This window comes from Cervus canadensis, chromosome 7, assembly GCF_019320065.1.
Source record: "Cervus canadensis isolate Bull #8, Minnesota chromosome 7, ASM1932006v1, whole genome shotgun sequence".
NCBI classification, from domain to species: domain Eukaryota; kingdom Metazoa; phylum Chordata; class Mammalia; order Artiodactyla; family Cervidae; genus Cervus; species Cervus canadensis.
In genome coordinates, this window is record NC_057392.1 from 45,502,099 (window position 1) to 45,512,735 (window position 10,637).

A 10,637-nucleotide genomic window follows, 5' to 3' on the forward strand; every position below is an offset into this window, starting at 1 on the left:
CTCAGTGCCCTTTGATGTCTCTCCTCCCTCTGCCTCCGGCTCAGAGAGATTACACAGGTGAAACTGAGGCCAAGGAAACCTGACAACGAGCAGTTGGAAATCTTATTTGACTCTGCATCTAGTGGCATCCTACCAGGAGTCAAAGTAGAAAGTGTGGGGACAGGGCATTGAAGCAACCAGCAGTGGTCAATGGAGATCTGGTCTGAATTAGAACAGAATTCCAAAGATTTCATCTATATTAGAGCCAGGGGTGCTGACTTTTCACCCTCGTGGAGATTGTTTTGTCTGTTAGAGAAGATCCCAATATGAAGAGCTAACGTCCCAGGGGGCTTTGAAGATGAAAAGAATTCCTGCCCTATATGGGTGCCGCTGGATTTGGAATTGTCCCTGTAGTTCAGATCTCTGTGCACATGCTCCCAGGATAGGACCAGCAGAGAAGAGAAGGGGACCAATAAGTAGAAAGTACATAAGAGAGAGTTCAGAAACTTAACACAATATTGTTAGTCAATCACATGTGCTAAGTCACTTCCGACTCTGTGACCCCATGGACTATAGCCCACAAGACTTCTCTGTCCATGGGATTCTCCAGGCAAGAATACTGGAGTGGGTTGCCATTCCCTCTTCCAGAGGATCTTCCCAGCCCAAGGATTGAACCCGAATCTCTTATGTCTCCTGCACTGGCAGGCAGGTTCTTTACCACTAGCGCCACCTGGGAAGCTACTACAGTCAACTATACTCCAATATAAAATTTTAAAAAATTGTTTAAAAAAATAGAGCCCAAAACCATGTGCTTTTGAGGCTCAGAGTGGACCTTCATTTTGTATTTTTAGTTTAATGAGAAAAATAAGACAGATACTATAAATCATAGAGATCTGAATGTTAAAATTTTATTTTAAAAAGCATAAAAATAGCCTGAGTAGAGTGGTGAAGAATGATAAGTTGGCAAGGGACTCATTGGAGAAGAAATTCCTGAACTAAGTGTGTAAAAGCTATGACTTAATAAGCAGGAAGCAGGGGTTTGCACTATGCTTTTGGGACTTGAATCAGGCTAAGAGGTGAGGGAAGGAATATCCCGAGCCAGGCTGTGTGCCAGCTTTAGTCTAAGGTTGTGGTAGGAGCAGTCGCAAGGGCAACAAGTTACCTAGTTTTTGGACAGGCTGACTCTCCCACTCCCACATGTCCTATTGCTGTCACCATAGCAGCTTTCCTCTGCTACCAAGTGGCCCAGACACCAAGACGGGCAACCACGTGGTTTTCAAGGAAGTCAACCATGTCAGGAACTGGTGGTGCCTTGCCTCAGGACCTCATTTGAAAGTGCAACCAGGAGACTATTTTGCTAAACATTCTGCTGAAAGACTTGCCAGGGCCCTTCTGTTGTATCATGAAGGATACACTAATGCTGTAGGTTTTGTGCTCTCCGTGCATATAAACAATTGAATTTATGGATTTATTACCCAGAGAATTTCACCCTTGACCTTCCTGTCATACACCCTTCTCTAGACGTGCAATTTCCAGTGTGAAAAAAAAGGGTGTGATACTTATGATTTTTATATTAAGTAAATTATTTATAGAAAGCCAAAGAAAACAGAAATGTTTGGGCATATCTAATCTCTATAGACAGATGTATTTGAATGCATTCACATTATATATAACTCAAGATATTGAGAGCAATAAGAATGAGTTTACAATTATTCTTGTATCATTGGAGCTGAAGCAAGACAAAATAAAAGGAGTTTAAAGGACTTTTTTGTAAATATCTAATGATTTTAGGAGTCTTTGTGATTTCTTCTGATTTCAGCTACTGGAGTCAAAACTTCCAAAACAATATTATGATGAATACCAGCAAGAATTTTATAGACCTATTGTCCATCTAGAGGGTGGGTGATGAGGTATGACTAAAAAGAACAACTAGACTCCAAATCTTTTAGCAATTACATAATACAGTGTGTGAATTACATACTGTATATATGTATTACGAATCACATCTGCCTTTGGGATGTGATTGAATACTGTCACTGAACTGCAAAAGACTGGATTGAAATGAGTTTTCCTCCTTGAGTTGTGCCCGTGAAATCAGTGTATAAAATGGTGGGCCAGCTTAGTGAGTTATGCATCTGGGGCACTTGTAACCCACCAAAACCTTGGGTGCCATCTGTACATGTGTGTACTCTGGGGTCCCAGCCTAGCCCTTCTAAGGACACCATTCCTGGTCTTTGGAGCTATTAAACACACAAAACTAATAGAACTGGCTTCTTTTTGTCTAGGAGTTGTGGTCCTTCACTTTCAACTCACTTTGAGATCAGTGGAAAGAAAGCTGAACTGGTATTTTGTGATTAGAAAGCTGGCAGATGACAGATCTGTGGATGCAGCTGTATCCTAAATTTGCATTCTTTGGTGACTTATACACAATGTATTCTTTCGGAATAGTTTTACAAAATTTACACTAGAGCAAAAAAAGAGTAGACGCTTTTCTTTTTTAGGTATAATGTTAAAAGTGAAATAAATATGAGGCAAAACATTTCAGGAAGAAAATTTAATTTATAAATGAACAAAATTTCTAGTATATTCAGTCACTACCCCTATTGTATACAAATATCTTATATTTTGGTTAATAATGAAAGGTTACCCAACTAAAAGAATGTACAACATAGACAGTAGACTTATTAGGATGTGTTCAAGTATGTAAACTCTCATGGGCTTTATTCCAATTTTCATCTTTCTGTCAAGCAGACAGCTCTCATCTCCTGTGGTGCTTAGAAACATGATACTTAAATACCTAAAATTATGGAATCTTTCTCTCAAGGCTTAGACCAATAAGGTTGATATGTTTATCCCAACCCCATGATATTATCTGAGACCCTAATATTCACAGCCATTCAGTTGCCTGGTCATCAAGCCCATCAGAAGCGCCTGTTCTGAGGGATAACCTGTAGATAAAGAGGCATGTGTCATCTCCAGGGAGTAACCTATACTGCTTAAACTTCTTAATGGTGGGAGGGCGGACAGCAATGACCTGGTAGCCCAAGAATGTGACTCCTTATTCTCCAGTGAGATTTCAGGCATTGATTGTAAGTTATTCTAAGTGGGGAGGGAGAATAGCACAGAATATCAACTGGTAGCCCTAAGTTTTTCTTTGTTTTCATGAGGCATAGCACTTTGAGGTTAAAAATGGCCTTACATTATCTGGTCTAGCCTTTAGAAGAACATACAGATGTAGTGAAGGAAGATACAGAGTAGAATCACAGACATGGAACCAGGGGAGATAGTTATGGTTTTATTACTTTTTATTTAACTTAGATGGTACTTCCAGTGGAAGTATAACATTTGTTATAAGCACTTCACAAATATTTATTCCTTAATCCTAATAACAACCCTCTAGGGTTGATACTAATGTTATCTTCATTTACTGATGAGAAAACTGAGATAGAAAGAGATCAAGTAATTGGCCCAGAGTCACAGAGCTATGCAGTGGTAGGGCAAGACTTTGAATGCATTGTGTCTAATCTGTCCATTTTATGGATGAAGAAACAGAGACTTGAATGTCTGTTCAGTGCTGCCATCTCTCTGTTGCCATCCATTAAGTAGGCACCAGTGGATTATTCTTGAATCATATAATCAAGGCAGGAAAATTATGCCAGTTATACTGAAAGAGTTTTCTTTTTTAATCTGCTTGAACAAAATATCATTAAGAGATGAATGTTGGTGTCAAGAATTCTCTAGTCATCGGCGAAGCTTTGGAATGTGTTCTGTGACCATGCATCATGTCTGCTTTTCTTAAGATATTAAGGAAGAAATTGGGCAGTCTAGAGAGGTGGCTAGGGAATTAAATTAGAATGTTATCTATATACAAAAATAAACTCAAAATGAATGAAAGGCCTAAACATAAGACCAAATACAGTACTATAAAACTCCTAGAGGAAAATGTAGGTGCATACTACTCTTTGACATAAATCACAGCAATATTTTTTTTGGCTCTCTACCCTAGAATAACAGAAAAGAAGCAAAAATAAACAAATGGAACCTAATTAAACTTAAAAGCTTTGGCACAACAAAGGAAACCATAAACAGAAAAGACAACTATGAACTGGGAGAAAATACTTATGAACAATGCTACCAACAAGAGATTAATCTCCGAAATATACAAACAGCTCATACAGCTTAATATTAAAACAAACAACCCAATCAAAAAATGACCAGAAGACCTAAATAGACATTTCTCCAAAGACATACAGATGGCCAACAGCCAGACACATGAAGAGGTGTTCAATATTGCTAATTATTTGAGAAATGCAAATTAAAACTACAATGAAGCATCACTTCACACTGATCAGTATGGCGATCATCAAAAAGTCTAGAAATCACATATGCTAGAGAAGATGTGGAGAAGAAGGAACCCTCTACACTGTTGTTGGAAATATACATTGGTGCAGCTACTATGGAGAATGATATGGAGATTCCTTAAAAAACTAAAAATGGAATTATTATATGATCCAGTGGTCTCATTCCTAGGCAGATATCCAAAGAAAACTCTAATTTGAAAAGATACCTGCTCCCCAGTGTTTATAGCAGCACTATTTTTAATAGCTAAGACATGGGAGCAACCTAAATGTCCATCAACAGATGAATCAATAAAGAAGATATAGTGTGTGTATGTATATATATACACACACATAATGTACATATAATGGAATATTACTAATCCATAAAAAAGAATGACATAATGCCATTTGCAGCAACATGGATAGACCTCGAGATTATCATTTTAAGTGAAGTAAGTCAGACAAAGACAAATACCATAGTGTATCACTTACATATGAAATCTTAAATGATATAAATGAACTTATGTACAAAATGGAAACAGACTCCAAACATAGAAAACAAGTTTATGATTACCAAACGGAAAAGGAGGTGGAGGATAAATTGGGAGTTTGGGATTAGCATATACACATTACTGTTTATGGGCTACATGGGCTTCCCTTGTGTCTCAGCTGGTAAAGAATCTGCCTGCAATGCAAGAGACCTGGGTTCGATCCCTGGTTGGGAAGATTCCCCTGGAAAAGGGAAAGGCTACCCGCTCCAGTATTCTGGCCTGGAGAATTCCGTGGACTGTACAGTCCATGGGTCGCAAAGAGTTGGACACAACTGATCGACTTTCACTCACTATTGTATATAAATTAGGCAAATAAGAAGGATTTACTGTATAGCACAGGTAACTATATTCAGCATCTTATAACAACCTATAATAGTGAAGAATCTGAAAAAATATAGATATATATATACACACACATATGTATAACTGAATCACTTTGCTATACACCTAAAACCAACATAACTTTGTAAATCAATTATAGTTCAATTAAAAGAAAGATTTAAAAAACAAGCAAATATGGGAAAAAAAATTGTCTAGACTTAGACGAAAAAATTGTCTACCTACCTAGGTGGTAGGTACCTGGATGTTAATTTTTTTCTATATATTTTTTTCTGTCTTAGAAATATCTCATAGTAAAATCAACCTCAGAATATTTTTTTTTTCCTGATCTAGAAAGGATGGACATACCAAGGAACTTTATTACCTGCACATTACCTGTCTTCCCAGTGACTTAAAGCCAGATATCAACCTTATGAGGCAGTTTTTAATACCTCAAGGCTAAAGAGGAAGCATTAGTTCAGAACCCTGGAGAGATGTAGAGGTGCCTGGATTCTGGTCCTAGCTTTATGACTAACTGATCTATGACCATGGACTTCCCAAATACAAGCTTTCCTTGCCTTATCTGTAAAATTAGTGAGACTGAGATTGTTCTCATCATTGAAATGTTGTAACATAAATTATATATAAATGTATATTTATATTGTATTAATGTTGCATAGACTAGCAACTTGATGTTCCTTTTTACAATAATTATAGAGGCTGAAAGAATACATGGTATAAACACAGATGTTGGACTAAGATTAAATATATGTGTAGTGGAGTCAGATCTAGGTATAAATTTTGTTTCTCTGCCACTTACCAACACTGACCCTTGGTTTCTTGGAACACTCTATTTCCTAAAATCACAATCCTACTAAATAGTACCTATCTCAGCTTGGAAAGATTTGATGAGATAACAGTATTACTGTTGTAGTTGTTACAAATCAGTCAGTTAACTGTTGTGCCTGGAAAGGTACTAGAATAAATTCTCAAACAGCTCATTGCATCCATTTTTCAAAGATAGGATGAGCATCACGTGCCAATTATTCTTTGAAGTAGCAATAAACTAAGTATAAATTTGAGATTAAATGATGCCATATTCTTTTGCATTCAAAGTGATTTAGAGGTAGCCCTGTCTCAATACAGGACCCTAACTATAGATGACAAATTAGAGATTGCTTCCAATTCTTGAATTCTCTTTTATGTGGGCTGTGGTTGAATGGCCCTAATTGTTTACACAGAATAAACTTGAAACAAAAGTGAGAATACTCTTGATTTTTATTTGTACTTTGTAATCTGTCCACTTGCCACTAATTTGTTCAGAATGTACCAAAGCAGAACCAGATGACAGAGAGAGAAGAAGAATGGTCAGTCAAAATTTGCATTCTTGAATCTCAAAGCCAGCCTGTGGTTTGCCGTGGAACAGAAAATGTATCCAGTCATCTGTCTGCATAGTAGTACCAGGCACAATTAATGTAGCTGGGCCTCTAGCTCTGCTGACTTAACTTGATCATATCTAAAGTTTTGAAGGCTTGGATTTAATAGAGCCTTGTGGTATCACATGGGTATGGTGAATGGAAAGCTTTTGCAGCTTATCAACAGAAAGATAAGAGGCCCACTACCAGTGCTTCTGAGATGTTTATCAACCAGGCTTCTGAGAACAAGAGTTTGACCCATACCAAACACTTCAGAAATAATGTCAACACAACCAAGACCACAGCCAACACAGAACTGTCTGAGATAAGATTACAACTTTGTCCTTAAAGGGACATCAACCAAGCCAGTCTATCCCCACATAGTCCCTGAGCTGAGCAACCCTCTGAGTGTTCCTTCATACCAAGGGGCTTTAGGAGCTCAATTTTTAATGCTTCTGCATGCAGATATTCTGCCGTTGTTTTCCAGAGTATGCACAGAACTCTGACCATAGCCAAGGAAGTTCCCACAGGGTCAAGAGCCTGAACGTGCCTGTGAGATCCACCAGTTATAGAAGCTGGAGGCAGCTCTCTATTGGCAAAAGCATTGATTCACTTTAAGGCTTTATACTGAATGTATTGGGCAGGTCTAGGCTGTAGGGCCTCCAAGGCCAGATTAGACCTCTAGTCTGGGTCTCAGATAAAGTCATTATAGGAAAAGATGATGTGGTCTTTGAGACAAATGGATGTGAAAAGTCACAGCAATACTCTGTGTAAATACCAGCATGCAAACTGGTACCAGGGTAAGAGGGCCCATCAGGGGTGATGTGAAACTGGTCAGGTGTTCTCCCAAGACCTTTGCCATTGAGAAGCAGCATCACAAAAGAGACAACTCACCTTTGATGTGTCATCCAGATACTAGCCCTATCACATCTTGCTTTGAAATGCCTCACATTCCTTCTTTTGTCCTCGCTGTGTCCTAGTGTGGCCTACTGGATTCTAATCTTCTTCCCAGGGCTATGTTACATGTAGTTACCAAATTAATTAAAAAACAAAAGCCCTTTTTATCGCCCCATTTCCCAGTAGAGTCTCACAATAAAGTTCATACTCCTCTAGTTTATTATTAAATGTTTTCACTCTTCTTTCTGTCCAATTTTTCCTTCTCTGTTAATCTGTATTTCATTTAAAGGATCTACTTAAGGGCTGTGTTAACTTATTTTTCCATTTTCCTGCCTCTGTACGTTTGTTCCTGCCATCTCCCCCTTTTGGAATTCTCTTCTATTCAGACACATCTTTTCCATTAAAGCTTTTCAGACCAGTCTTGCTGCCTCCACTGATCTGACCCTCCTCTGAACTCTGTTTCTGTATCGTCTAGAGTCCATGCCAGCCCTTTGGCAATCAATCATATACTGCTTTGCGCATTTATCTTCATTTTGCGTGTTCTGTCTTGCTCTTTGGCTCTTGTCTTTCTCGCTCTGTCTCTCTCTCTCTGTATGTAACTAGATAAGGGGTTTGAAAATAAAATCTGTCTTATGCAACTTTAGAATACTCATCAGTGCTTTATGACATTGGTATCAGTTGATGAATCTCACTGAGAGGCTTGATTTTTTTTTTTTCCCATGAAGGCAGGGGTCTTTGTCTTCTACTACAACTGTATCCACAGCACCTGTGGATTGAGTGCTAGCTCTTACCATCTGATAACAGGGGGGTTTCCTTGACCAGGATCTGCAGCTGGCCTTGATATTCTGCCTTGTGCCCTGCTTCCTGAGGCTGAGATCTCTTATTCCCAGGCTGGCAGCCTACCTTAAGTGTCCTGACACAGCTGTCTATCTGTTCTTTCTCCTCAGATGCGTACTCTCATTCCTCAAGTGAAAACGGAGGCAAGTCCGAGTCAGTGGCCAACCTGCAGGCCCAACCATCCCTGAACTCCATCCACAGCTCCCCTGGGCCGAAGCGTTCCACCAACACCCTGAAGAAGTGGCTGACGAGTCCCGTGCGCCGGCTTAACAGTGGGAAAGCAGACGGAAACATCAAGAAGCAGAAGAAAGTACGAGATGGTCGGAAGAGCTTCGACCTGGGATCTCCCAAGCCTGGGGATGAGACGACCCCTCAGGGAGATAGCGCTGATGAGGTAATTACACGAGGCCTCGGAGCCTTCCATCAGGAGGGGCTTCTGACATGCCTCACTCCTGGTGCCTCAAGAGGTGTGCTTCACCAAGGTTTGTGAACTAGCCGGATTCTAACTCCCCATAGTTGGTCTTCTTGGGCCTAGGTATTTTCAAGATACCTAGTTTGAATGTAGTTCCCTGCACTATACAGTAGGACCTTGTTGTTTATCCATTCTAAATGTAATAGTTTGCATCTGCCAACCCCAAACCTCCCAGTCTATCCCTCTTCCTCCTCCACCCACCCTTTGGAGATGGCAGTCTAGGCCCGTAGGGAGCCAGTGGTCACCAAGTCCCCAGTCTCTACTAAAGACTACAAAAAACCTGGTAGGACTTTTATTTATTTATTTTTAAAATATTTGGTTTGTTGCTCAGGGTCTTAGTTGCCGCAGGCAAGATCTTTAGTTGTGACCTATGGACACTTAGTTGTGGCATGTGGGATCTAGTTCCTTGAGCATGGACTGAACGCTGGCCCCCTGCATTGGGAGCATGGAGTCTTAGCCACTGGACTACCAGGCAAGTTCCTGCTAGGCCTGCTTAGAATAAGAATAAAAGGATGGAGATCATTTCACTTGGAGAACAAAAGGACTGTCTTTTGAGATTACAACTGTTTTCGAGTATGTTGAGCAGTGCCGTATATAAAAGGGAGTAGACAACTGGTTGCTCCAGAGGGGAGTATTATACTTACCAGGTGAAGGTTTACAGTAGGCAAGGTTTCAGCCTTTAATGAAGCTCAACTAGTAATGAAATGGGCCTTCATGAAAACAAATGAACATCCATATTGGAAAGGTTTGAGAGAGCATATGACCTCACATAACAGTCGGAGAGACCCTTATTGACCTGATGGTCAGACTGGCCAATGATCTCTTATATCCCTTCCAAAGCTGCAATTCTGTGGTCAAAATATAAAGGGTATTTGCTTATGGAATGAGATAACTCTTTTACATGGCAAACTAACCTACTCTAGTCACTGATATGGCTAAGAAATTCTTCTTGATATGAAATCAGACTCTTTTTGTGGTTTTAGGCTATCTGCTTTTTCTTCCTCTGAGAATGACAGCAGAGCCTGGTGACATTTAGATTGTGGTTTAATCGTTGTTCATAAACTTAAAATGTTGGTTTCTCTCTAACCACTGTCTCAGCCTTTTCTTTTCCTGGCTAATCAGTAAGGTAGATGTCTTTCATATGTGTGTGTGTTTTCCCCCGTTTGGTCCTCACTGTCCTTTGAGATAAACAAGGGTGCCCATTCTATACAGGGAAAAATAGGAGTGTGTTGAGAGAGGAGGGTATCATATGTTGCTTTTTAAGAAATCCCAAGTCCTGAACCAACTGACATCTCTAACTGCAGGAAACAGTGACTAATGCTGCTCTTTTGTTCTAGAAGAGCAAGAAAGGTTGGGGTGAAGATGAGGCAGATGAAGAGTCACACACACCCCTCCCCCCGCCTATGAAGATCTTTGACAACGACCCCACGCAGGACGAAATGGTAGGATCTTTTTCTCACTTGAAAGAGCCATGTGTGAAATGTGATTTTGTTTAGTGTGTGTGGTGAGGGTAGTAATGCTCTCTCTCCCTTGTTATCTCTTATACCTCATGATTCCAAGATGATGCAGATTCCGTCTGTATTGGGCCGTGGGGACTAACTTCATTCTGGGCAGTGTAGGGGTGGGTTCTCAAAGCGAGAATTCTCAAAGTGAGAATCTGCCTAGTATGAGGTCCTGCTGATGAAGGATAATGGCTCTCTCTTTGGAAACAGCAGATCCCAAAAGAAACTACTTGTCTCAAAGAGGAAGCTGAGATGGTTCTAGGTTGTGATTGTTCTGTTGTACATAACTGTTCAACCAATGTTTTAGTTGATGGTTTTCCTCATCC

The 10,637-nt window shown here is 39.9% G+C and overlaps 1 protein-coding gene across 15 annotated transcripts in view; it reads left to right on the top strand.

Moving 5' to 3' along the window:
* The window catches only part of KALRN (kalirin RhoGEF kinase), a 671,401-nt gene that overhangs the window by 579,468 nt on the left and 81,296 nt on the right, over positions 1 to 10,637 (top strand). For 10 of the 15 annotated variants that reach the window (XM_043473173.1, XM_043473172.1, XM_043473176.1 and 7 more), the window contains 2 exons: positions 8,448 to 8,731; positions 10,147 to 10,251. In XM_043473173.1, the coding sequence (XP_043329108.1) occupies positions 8,448 to 8,731; positions 10,147 to 10,251 (389 nt within the window). The remainder of the gene's footprint in view (positions 1 to 8,447; positions 8,732 to 10,146; positions 10,252 to 10,637) is intronic. The other 5 variants (XM_043473170.1, XM_043473174.1, XM_043473187.1 and 2 more) reach the window with 1 other exon arrangement.